This window comes from Oryctolagus cuniculus, chromosome 18 (assembly GCF_051225735.1).
Source record: "Oryctolagus cuniculus isolate XC-2025 breed Fujian yellow rabbit chromosome 18, ASM5122573v1, whole genome shotgun sequence".
Taxonomy (NCBI): domain Eukaryota; kingdom Metazoa; phylum Chordata; class Mammalia; order Lagomorpha; family Leporidae; genus Oryctolagus; species Oryctolagus cuniculus.
Window position 1 is genome coordinate 29586574 of NC_142884.1, and position 12373 is coordinate 29598946.

The 12373-nt window shown below is 35.4% G+C and overlaps 1 protein-coding gene across 5 annotated transcripts in view; it reads right to left on the bottom strand.

Moving 5' to 3' along the window:
• Nucleotides 1–1806: 1806 nt before the first annotated feature.
• Nucleotides 1807–12373, bottom strand: part of URI1 (URI1 prefoldin like chaperone) — a 94824-nt gene continuing 84257 nt past the window's right edge. For all 5 annotated transcript variants that reach the window (XM_002721147.6, XM_017350644.4, XM_089319058.1 and 2 more), the window contains 4 exons: nucleotides 10634–10976; nucleotides 7137–7279; nucleotides 5801–6050; nucleotides 1807–2617 (listed from right to left, as the gene is read on the bottom strand). In XM_002721147.6, the coding sequence (XP_002721193.1) occupies nucleotides 2435–2617; nucleotides 5801–6050; nucleotides 7137–7279; nucleotides 10634–10976 (919 nt within the window). In that variant the 3' untranslated portion in view covers nucleotides 1807–2434. The remainder of the gene's footprint in view (nucleotides 2618–5800; nucleotides 6051–7136; nucleotides 7280–10633; nucleotides 10977–12373) is intronic.

Consider the following 12373-nt stretch of genomic DNA (forward strand, 5'->3'; position numbering starts at 1 on the left):
TAAATGCAAGATGAGCCCTAGACAGAGTCCTAGAACAGAAAAAGAACATTACTGAAAAGTTGGTAAAATTAAAGATCTAAAATTTAGTTAACAGGATTGTGCCTTGTAAATCTTCTAGTTTTGACAACTGTTTTATGATTCTGTTATAACATTAGGGGATGGTGGTAAGGGGGCATAAGGTTTGAAACACCTTAGCGTTCTGCATAATTTTTCTGTAGGACTGAAATTAGTTCAAAGTAAAAATGTCATAAAAAAAAGAGTCTCCTGGTCTGCTGTCCTGAAATGGCATAAAACAGAACACTTAAGATTCATTTCTTCAGGGGACGATGCTGTAGCATAGTGGGCTGGGCCTCTGCCTACAACACCAGCACCCCATATGGGTGCCAGTTCGGGTGCCAGATGCTCTATTTCCCATCCAGCTCCCTGCTGATGGCTTGGGAAAGCAATGGAAGATGGCCCAGGTGCTTGGACCCCTGTACCCATGCAGGAGACCTGGAGGAAGTTCCTGCCTCCTGGCTTTGGATCAGCTTGGCTCTGGCTGTTGCAGCCATTTGGGGAGTGAACCAGTAGATGGAGGGCCATTCTCTCTCTCCCTCTCTCTATAATTGCTTCTCAAATAAATAAATGTTTAAAGATTCATTTTTGTCCCAATGAACTTGAATATTTTTTGAAAAACTATAATTTCAGATTATAATTTAAAACGATAATTTTAAGACTGAAACTATGAAATGGGACAACACTATTCCAGTTGGTCTTAAGTAGAACATATAAAAATATGTTATTAAACACTCTTTCTTTGCTTCTACTACCATCTTGTTCTAGAAGGAAAGATCAGTTTGAAGGAAGTAACATAGGTTACATAAACAGCAGGATCAAAGTGAAGTTCACGAACATGAAAAATTATTTAATAACAGCACTCTTGAAATCACACATGGGTAAAAGACACAAGAGTCCTACAAGAAAGTCTGTCTCTGGGTAAAACGTCTAGCATAGAAAGGCTCACCTGAACAGCAGCTGAAGCTCCTCTCTGTGTGATTTTACTTTTGGTGTGGTTTGGGTTGGTTGAGGCAGTGTAGGATGAAGTGAAAGAAAAACAGTTTTTAACTACATACACAGTAGATCAAAATTTACGAAAGATCTAATCCATACTTTTAGGTAATCTTTCAGAATCAGTGCTCTGTTCTGATTTTTCCATTAACTAGTGGGGACTCAAGTTTACCCCTTTATCATTAAAATACATATTCATAAAACTTTTACAGTTGTGCTGTTCTAGTTACAAATAGCTTCTACTTTTCTAGGACATAATTTCACTTTGTTTAAGCAAGAATTCATTAAAGAAGCTATAAATAACCTTTAAATATTTAGCCATGAATAGAGGGTGGACTGGCACTGATGGCTTATTTTAGGACTAACGCAGAATGCTTTTTAAAAAGGCTACATTTCAGCATGCATCAAGCTAATGATTAACACTTGCAGTGTAATTTTCAATGTTAGCATAAATTTCTCTTTATTTTAAGGGGTTTTGCTAAAAGCAAATATGTTATTTCAGTTATTTACTATCAGGAAATAGCCTTAAAGAATGTAACTTGTTGGGAAAGCTAAAACATGAATTTTTATTTTAAATATTTTTTAAAGCATCTGGACAACCTTTCCTTCTCAAAAGATAATCCCAATGAACAACGCACTCTCTAGTAAAGAACTGCCTATGGAAGGGCAAGAATCCAAGGACCTCTTATGTGGAACACACAGCATATATATTAATCGACACATTTCTATGCAAAGATCTAAATCACAAAGTTCACAAGATTTAGAGACCGGGTTTCATAAAACTTTTACTTGAAAAACATTTTTAACAAAATAACATTCTTCCAATCAAAGAAACTTTCCCATAGGGTACATGTGGCTTTCTGCCTTAAAGATTACAGTATGACATTCAAAGGGAAGAAGATTTTAAAACAGCCACCTAGCTCAAAACTTACAAGAGAAATAGATTTCTTTAAAGTGCCTTTAAAATATGAAAGCAAGTAATATAAGTTGTTGAATCTATGTGAAATTTTAAAACTTTCTTTAAAAATGGTCCATATGGTATGCACAACATTGCAGCTGGTACAAAACTGCCTGTATTTAGTTGGAAACACAAAAACAATGCATGTGAACAATATTCTTTGAAAAATAATTCAAAATGCTGCCACTACATCATAAGGCAATCTTAGACAAGAGTGTTGACAGTATTCAGAGAATTAGCAAAAACAAGCTGAATATTAGAGGATTCAAACATTTACTTTGATATTTTTAATACCACTGATAAGGATCAGAGAACTTGCTGCCAACTTAATTCAGAATGCCTTATTTCAAATATTTGACATATTTTGCTATATATACTCTAAAATGCACAAGGGTTTAGGATGTAGACTCCCATTATCCTAGGCAAGGTCTAGTTTTTCTGTTGCAATCTGGCAGCTTTGAACCTTGAAACCCTCTTCACAGTTTCTTCTGGTACATGTGACAGAACTTCTTTTCGTTCTGGAATGGTGGGCAGGACAGGATGAGCAATGGCTTGGTGTGGTGTTAAGGAGGATGAAAAAAATTCTTTCTCTATTACAGTTCCAGAAAAAGCCTAGAAGACAAAATTCACATTATGGAAACAAAAAGTGAATAAGACACCCACAAAATCTTTATCCACCATTCACCAATCAGATATTTCTCTTCATTAAAAAGCAAAGTCACAATATTTTTAGATAGATAACAGCATAACATCAAAATACTAATTTTCCAGAAACCATTAAAATATTTCTTAATTGGGGCTGGTGCCATGGCTCACTTGGTTAATCCTCCCCACTGCGGCACCGGCATCCCATATGGGCACCGGGTTCTAGTCTTGGTTGCTCCTCTTCCAGTCCAGCTCTCTGCTGTGGCCCGGCAAGGAGTGGAGGATGGCCCAAGTCCTTGGGTGCCTGCTCCCACGTGGGAGACCAGGAAAAAGCACCTGGCTCCTGGCTTTGGATCGGCACAGCGCTGGCCGTGGCGGCCATTTTGGGGGTGAACTAACAGAAGGAAGACTTTTCTCTCTGTCTCTATCTCTCTCTCTAACTCTAACTGTCAAATAATTAAAAAAATTTCTTAATTACAAAAGTAATTTTCATAGTATATAAGCAAGACAACAAAATGCAAAATATGTATTTTATCTGTGGAAAAACCAAATGTGGATAATGAGAAGGTCTTCGTTCATACATTCATGTCTAGCTCATGTTGTTAACAATAATGCATCGTAATAAAAAGCGTGGGTGTAAAGCTCGTGCATCTATATAAAAGATGATGAATGAGCTACCCTGTGGTGGCCACGCTGCCAGTGGCTTAGTCTCACCAGTACTGACATTTCTTTGGTGTGAGAGATTTATGCAATTATTTTAATATTTTATTGTGCATCTTGTCTCAGTTTTATTTAAGACACTGGTGGAAACTGAAAATCAAACTGAATAACCATGGATTTTAATAGAATTAATTCAATGACAGAAATCAGAAGCTCCACCAAAAAAAATTTTTAATTTCAAGTGGTCAATTATACAAGAATGTCCAAAATAAATTAAATAATGGAATAAAATAATGTAATCAATCACTGGAAATATCTTTTATATATTCTTATACAAAGATATTTTTAGAAAACAAAGGAGTTTCAATTTTTTTTAAGATTTTTTGTATTTGGAACCTCTTATATCTAAGAACAGAAGTACCAACTAAAATCTGATATGTAAACTTTCATGTTTATTTTTGCTCCCTTTATATTTTAGGTGTTCTGAATTATTTAAGACAATGTACCACTTGAATGGTTTAAAAAACCACCCTCCTCTACCTCTCACCCACACTGAAACACAAAGAATGTCATCTCCTTCCTACAGTATCTTTGGAGTGCAGCCTTCCCAAAGCTTACTCTTCTAAAACAAACAAAAAATATTTTATCATGATGAGCACAGATCCTTATATTAAGAATATTTTTGAAAGAGAAAATTTTTTGGCATTTAAAAGATACTAGAAGTCAAGATATTATTCACAGTAGTTGCCATGATCATGAACTATTTATTTTGATGTTAAAAAATTTATAGCATCTACTATGTAACAGCCAATACAAAATGCAAAGCTAATAAGGTTGAAATGAGAATAAGTTCCACACTCTACCTATACTATTTTTTAAGTCCTTACAAAAGCCCAATTTTCAATTACTCATCAGCAAAAATCTATATCTATTGCCTGTTTACTAACAGTATAAAAAACTATTAAATAAGCATGGCTAGCATTGTGACACAGGAGAGTAAGACACCACTTGTGACACCTGCATCCCATATTGGACCACCAGTTTGACTCTCCACTACACTTTCCATCCGGCTCCCTGTTAATGCACCTGGGAAAGCAGTGGATGAGGGGTTGGGCCCCTGCCACCCATTTGAGAGACATGGATGGGGTTCCTGGCTCATGGCTTTTGGCCTGGCCCAGCCCGCACTATTTGGGGAATAAACCAGTGAATAGAAGATCCCTCTCCATCACTCTGACTTTCAAATAAATAAATCTTTTCAATAAGATCAGATACTTTTCAGATCATTTTATGAGAAACAATGGGCAGACGGGAGGAAAAGACTCTAATCATATGTCTGGTCCCACATGCTAATGATCTCTTTGCCCAGTTACCATTTGTACATTTAGTACCATTAGACATTTTTATATAAGTTTATTTATATACATATATATACACATCTTCATTTGTTTGAGAGGCAGAAAGAGACACAGATAGAACTCGAATTACTGATTCACTCCCCAAATGCTCAGGATAGCTGGGCTGGGTCAAGGCTGAAGCAGGGAGGAACTCAATCCAGGTCTCCTCTGAGGGTAGCAGTAACCCAGTGACTCAGCCATCATCACCATCTCCCAGATCTGCATGAGCAGGAAACTGGAGTCAGGAGCTGGAGGCAAGTACTGAACCCAGGCACTCCAACATGAGATGCAGACATCACAACCAACAATGCAACCATGAGGCCTGCCCTCTAAATATACCTGTTTTTATATATATTTGATTGTAAACACAGCATATATATTGGCTTGATGCATGTATAAGTTCCCCAGTCTTCTTAAATACTTTTTTAAAACTGAAAACACACACAAAATAACAAGCCTGGGAATATAGGAAACAATACTGTCCTATTTCATGAACAAGAATAATTTTGGGATCTCTCAACCATCCTCATAACCACCACAAAACTGTGCAATATGCTGGGGGAAAATGTACAAATATGCACTAATTTTTCTAAGGAGAGATCTATACTTTCATTATCAGAAAAAAATGAATCCATAAACCCCCAAGAGTTGCATTTCATTGTCAAAGGCCAAAACACAGAAGGACGTTAGGTAAGTCTCTGCCATTTTATTTTTTAACTCAGCAAAAGCTTTTAAAAGAGAGCAGAATATACTACTTAAACTATCAGAAAATGACTATAATAAGGTGTACTGACAATTTACTTAAAGCACTAAATGGGATTATAACCAAAAAATGTCATATACATGACAATTAAGATATTTTTAAAATTCCCTTTTCACAGAAATATAATTTTAAGACAGGTAATATTTTTATCAAAAAAATTTCCAAACTATTTTAATATTATAGTATCTGTATTGTATATGCTTGTGATCATGAATTTTTTAATAAATTATTATCCCGAAAGTACAGATTAAAATTAGATTATGACTTTTCATATCAAATAGCAAAAGTTGATCAAAAATATTATATATGAGATAAACAGTTAAACGTACATACCTCAAGTGTTCCTGATAAGGGCAAAAGTTTCTTTTGATGATTTTCTTGTGGTTCTTCTTCCAAAATGCTCTCACTAGCATCACTCCAAGTGGCTTCGTCACAGCTAAGACTTCTCAAAACCCCACGCCTGTCATCAAATTCAGCAGCACTGCTTTCACTGGTATCACTACACACACTGTTCTCTCGGCTCCGAGACTTCAGGATTGACTTACGAGGGACATATTCTCCATTCACAATATCAACAAAGACTCTATAATATACAAAAAACACGTCTATTTTAGGTAGTTCATAAAACAGAGTAACATTATAAGGATTTCTTTACACCTTTATAGAAATTAATCTAAAATTATTAAAACTTTCTATCTAAAATTTTCACATTCACAGTAATGTTGCATCCTGAAGAGGTGTATTTTATCTTATTTTAAAATATTTTTGGCCTAATAAAATATAGTATATTATATGTAAGCATGTTGTAGATGATAATGTCTCAATTTGCCAAAATTCTATATAGCTTTAGACCCACTTGTAAGACATTTAGCAATTTTCACTATTTTATAAATATGGGTCTTAGAAACAGCAGATAATTTTCAAATGATAGGGGCCGGCGCTGTGGCGCAGCGGGTTAATGCCTTGGCCTGTAGTGCCGGCATCCCATATGGACATCACTTTGAAGCCCAGCTGCTCCACTTCCCATCCAGCTCTCTGCTGTGGCCTGGGAAAGCAGCAGAAGATGGCCCATGTCCTTGGGCCCCTGCACCCACGTGGGAGACCCGGAAGAAGCTCCTGGCTCCTGGCTTCGGATTGGCACAGCTCCAGCCGTTGAGGCCAATTAGGGAGTGAACCATCGGATAGAAGACCTCTCTCTCTCTCTCTCTCTCGAACACTGACTTTCAAATAAATAAATCTTAAAAAAAAAAAAAAAAATTCAAGTGATAGTTTTCTCAACAAACAGCCCAACAAAAAACTGAACCAGTATAATTAATTTCTACTCCGAAAAAGTAAACCACATACCAAGCACATCAGAGCTGTGATAGGGAAGTACCATCTTAGCCCACAAGAAGCGCAAACTTTCATTTCTGAAGTTAAGATACAAGATTGTGTGACTCAACCAACTGGGAATGCTTCAAAAGGCATGGCAAAGTGGGAAAAGAGGACAAAACCATGCCCCATTCAAACTGCTCTGGAATCCGAAGCTTTGGTGGCTCAGCTTTTCAAACACTAGGCTAAAAACTTCAGAATATCTCCCCTGTATGTTAGAACCTTTTCCTGTAAAATACTCATTTTCAAAAACACAAGGCATTTGCAGACTGCCCTATACTCTGTGAATCTCACTCACCTGTAAATGTCAGCAGGAGTCCTGATGGTGGGCAGTTCTTGGGTGGAATGACCACTGCCAGAGCTGTTCTTTCGCTTACGTTTGGCTTCTTCTTTCTTTTCACTAAATTTTAAAGTGGTATTTTTTCCAGTATTTATTCGGACCTAAAAATTTCATAGCAAAAAATTAATTGCCTTTTTGAGAAATCAAGCCCAAAACTAAAACAAACTCTTTTAAAAACAGTAAGAGGAGGCAGGCCAGCACTGTGGCACAGTGGGTTAACGCCCTGGCCTGAAGCACTGGCAACCTATATGGGTGCCAGTTTGAGGCCTGGCTGCTCCTCTTCCAATCCAGCTCTCTGCTGTGGCCTGGGATAGCAGTAGAAGATGGCCCAAGTCCTTGGGCCCATGCACCCACGTGGGAGACCTGGAAAAAGCTCCTGGCTCCTGGCTTCAGAATGGCGCATCTCTGGAGCCGTTGCGGTCATTTGGGGAGTGACCTAGCGGATGGAAGACCTCTCTCTCTGTCTCTACCTCTCTCTGTAACTCTTTCAAATAAATAAAATAAATCTTTTAAAAAAAAATAAACCATAAGAGATGTAGCTGAAATTTTCTGACACTGAAATGATGTATATTGTTAGGTAAGGTTAAAATGTCCTCACCCTATTATGTCCCTATGATATTCAATTATATCTTCTTAAATGGTCAAGTCTAGTCTTCAATGTTTTTATTATTGTATAGAAAACAAAATACATTTAAATTAGATGCTAGATTAAGTATAAACTTCACATCACTCAATTACTTTGATAAAAGTTTTTGGTTTAAATCACTTCAAAACAAAGAACACAAACAATCAAAAGAAATATTAAGACTGTAACATGCATAGTATAATTATGGTATATTTAAAGTCATATAATAATCCACACAGCAAACTCATAGAATGACAATCATTTTGTAAGGCACTCTGACCTCAGAATCAGCCCTTAAGGCATTCTGGCCTGGCTGAAAGACCCATGAGAGCATTTTTGGCTTGGAAAGCCAAGACAGTGTAGCAAAAAATGTTCTACATAAAGGACCTTCCTAAGTGAGACCCCACTGGAAATAAGTGGTCATCAAAAAAGGAGGTACTTTTGCCTTGTCTAAATTCTGACAGTTTGTAGATTCAAAAGGCTTCCACAGCCTAGGAAGCTCATGTCAAGAGCCTCAAGTGATCAATGACATCATACATAAGGGTGTTAATTGTCAAATTAACAACAAGAGTTACTGTGCACTAACTTCCCATGCAGGACCTCTGTCCACAGAGTTGTATTATAATTATGTCTAAGTGTTTACAAAACAGATGTATCATTCTTGGGTGCTTCTTTAAAGTTAATTAAGTTTCTAAAAAAAAAAAAAGTGAAATTAACTTCAAGATTCAATGACTTTGAACAACCCTTGTCACAACTGTTGAGGAACAATTTTTTTTTTCGTGCAAATTGTTGAACTCTTTACTTAGTATAGAGTTGGTCTTCTGTGTATAAAGTTAATCAAAAACGGATCTTAGTGGAGAATGGGACTAGGAATGGAAGAGGGAGGAAGAGAAGGAGTGCGAGAGTGGGCGGGAGTGCAGGTATGGTGGGAAGAATCACTATATTCCTAAAGTTGTACTTATGAAATGCATGAAGTTTGTATTCCTTAAATAAAAGGTTTCTTTGGGGGGAAAATAAATTATATATATATATATATATATATATATGTATATATATATGTATATATATATAATATAAATATAATAAATGTTTGTATTTATATATAATATATATACTTTAAAGCATATATAATTTAAAATAAATTAAGTCATAAAAGCTTAACTACTCAGAATTTCTTAAAACTTCTTCTATTAGAAATCGGAAGAGTGAAGTTTAAAATTCAGCTCTGTTCAGAGTTAACAGGTCATTCTTCTATCCCTACCCAGCGTTAAGCCACACTTTCCATGTCAGTGACTGCAGCTCCCTGTAACATTCTTGCAAATATTATTTATTCTTCCTGTTTTATCTAAAGGAAAACAAGAAAAAAAATCAAAGCTTGGAAAATGAAAAACAAATCTTTTTTCAGTCAACTTTTTCCAAAAAATTCCAAGGATCCCTTTATTTTGATGAATCAAGTATTTTAAAGCATATTATTATTTCATTTCATATTAAAGCAAAGATAACTTAAGGAACTGAAGAATTAACAAATATGCTTTAAACATGTTTCATTAAATATTAATCACAAACATTTAAGACAGGTAGCCAGATAATCAAAGACCCTTAACTCTGATGCAGGCTGTCAATACTCTGTGCACAAAAGGAGCCCTGACTGAAATAAAGGGGTCCCTGTTCTGTTATAAACCAGCTCTACAGAAAGACGAATTTGAAAGAAGAATCTCTAGCAGCTCCTTAGTATATGGCAGTATAAGTAGCTAGTGAGGGGATGGAGGTAGGTAAACTTCCAGTAGCCTGTCTTTCCTTTAACCACAGCTGACCCACTTGGATCTATTTTAAATATTGGGATGCTACAATAAATACGAAAGAAACAAATGATTTTTATACTAAAGGAAAGTTTGTAAATCCTGTATCACAAGATCTCTAGTCATGCGACCCTAAACAGCCATAATGCTAAAGTCATGATTACTCACAGATGTTTATATTTGTCAGAAAAGAAACTAATTTTACTTCTTCCTAAATTTTTCCTTTTTGCTCATGATGTTCCTGTTCATTTTATGCCCACACAGAAAACAACAACCTGGTATAATTAAAAATTTAACTGAAGCAGTCACTACCACAGCCTAATCACACCAAAATACCACAGTATAATTAACTTCAAGATTCTTAAGAAAATTCTCTGGATGAAGGACAGGTGGAGTTACCATAATTGCCACTCAATGATGATTTCATTCCAGATCCCAACAACTCTAATTTGTGGCTTCAGAGAACAATGGACCAATACCAGCAAACTACATTTTTCTCCCTTTTTCTTTTTCTTTTTTTTTTCCTTTCTTTTTTTTTTTTTTTTGACAGGCACAGTTAGACAGTGAGAGAGAGAGACACACACAGAGAGAAAGGTCTTCCTTTTTCCGTTGGTTCACCCCCAAAGTGGCCGCTACAGTGGGCTGGTGCAGCCGAAGCCAGGAGCCAGGTACTTCCTCCTGGTCTCCCATGAGGGTGCAGGGCCCAAGGACCTGGGCCATCCTCCACTGCACTCCCAGGCCACAGCAGAGAGCTGGACTGGAAGAGAGCAACAGGGACAGAATCCGGCGCCCCTACCAGGACTAGAACCCGGGGAGCCAGTGCCGCAGGTGGAGGATTAGTCTAGTAAGCCAGGGCTCCGGCCCTCCCCCATTTTCTTTTAAAATACATTGGTCAGAACAGGCCAAAAGAGATTTTCACATTTGATACAATCAGCAATATTAATCACTATTAATACTGTTCTTTCAAAACCATCAGAGACGTTTAATGTTCAAATTATATGCAAAATTAGTAAATTTAAAAGTATACAGACCCTCTTAGGTTCCACAGTATGAGAAAAATATATTGTTGGTATGGAGTTATCTCCAGCTCCTAAAGTATCATGGTCATTTTCATTATCACCATCATCACCATTTTCCTCTTCCTCATCATCATCTTCATTATTCTGGTAAGAAACTGAACCATTCAGTGAACAGTTCAACTGACTATTCACTTGACCATTAAACAGTTGTGCATTTGTAATATCTGTATGGCAACTGCTGGGATCAAGAGAGTCTGTTACTTGACACATCGCATTCATATCTGTCTTTGGGTCTTCTTTTTCCTCTTCAGAAGACGTTGTATCTTCTCCATCTGCAACCACAGGATCAGGCTTACTAGTTTGAAAAAGAGAAAATTAACAAGATCAGGCAAATGTATAAGAATTATACATATTCTAATTTTCAAGACATTTAATGAGCAGAAACTAAAATCTTAAATAAGATATGCTTTAAACTAGAATTTTAGGTTAAAAAAGGTGTTCTAAAGTAAATTAACAAAAAACATCAGCTTCCATGTCACTTCTGCATATTGTAGTTTTTCAAATCTAACAATATAGAAAATGAAATTTTTTTTATCTCTGCAAGAAGGCTACTGGACAGATACAATATACAATATCAATAGTATAATAATTTTGTAAGAAATTCAGATAATATATATTTCCATATAAAATTAATTCAGAGAATATGTATTTCTGTACATTTCTATAAAACTTAATTTCTATACAGAAAAAAAACATTCTTATCTATTTCTATATGCAGCATATTTTATAAGCATGTACTATTACAATTTTTAAAAATAAGTGATTTGTACATATGCACATGAAAATAGTTGCATTTATACACATGAATGCACATGTATCATGCTTCACTCTATAAACAATTTAAAGACCTTATAAAAATAACAAAACCAACAGTGCGACAGAACTGAAATAATATGCAAAAACAGGGAATCACAATCAAGAAAATCACAAGATCCAAAACTAGCTTTAAAAAATTAAATAAGTAAAATAGTATCTCTTAACAAAAAAAAAAAAAACAAAACAAAAAAAAAAAAACAAAAAAAACAACAAACAAAAAACCAAGAATTCATAGGTAAAATGGCAGAAAAAAAACCTTTTGTGGTTCATGTCCTATTTTTCACAGAAACTAATTACTGCTTATGGTACATCATTTAAGCAAAATAATATAGGAACTTCTGCAGTAGCAGCCTTCATTTAGCACTCTGACAATTCTAGTGAGTACTAATGTGTATTTCAAATAACAGTTTGGTAAAGTTTCTCATACTTATAACTACCTAACCAAATTATATATTGCCTGTTCAGTAAACAGAAAAGTTTGCTAAAGGAAAGCAAGGATAAACATTTCACAATATCAAACTTAAATTCAAAAAGCAAGTTTTCTTTTTAACAAGTCATTCAAAGACTGAGCATTATCCTGAGTGTAGTAGAAAAGTATTTCAATTAAAATTTAATGTATTTTGCATCAATAATTATTAAAAGTCAACTATCTGGCATAATTACTTCCTTATATAAAATATGGCTGAAATCCCAGAATGAAAAAAATGTACATTCATTTTAAGTATATATGAACATGCATGGGAATGTGCACATGTAATTCTCAAAAAAAAAAAAACACTCGAGGGAATTAATATTTATCTTGAGGTGAAAGGATTATTGATAATATATTATGCTTTTTTGTATTTCCTTCAATGAGCACATATTATTTTATTAATG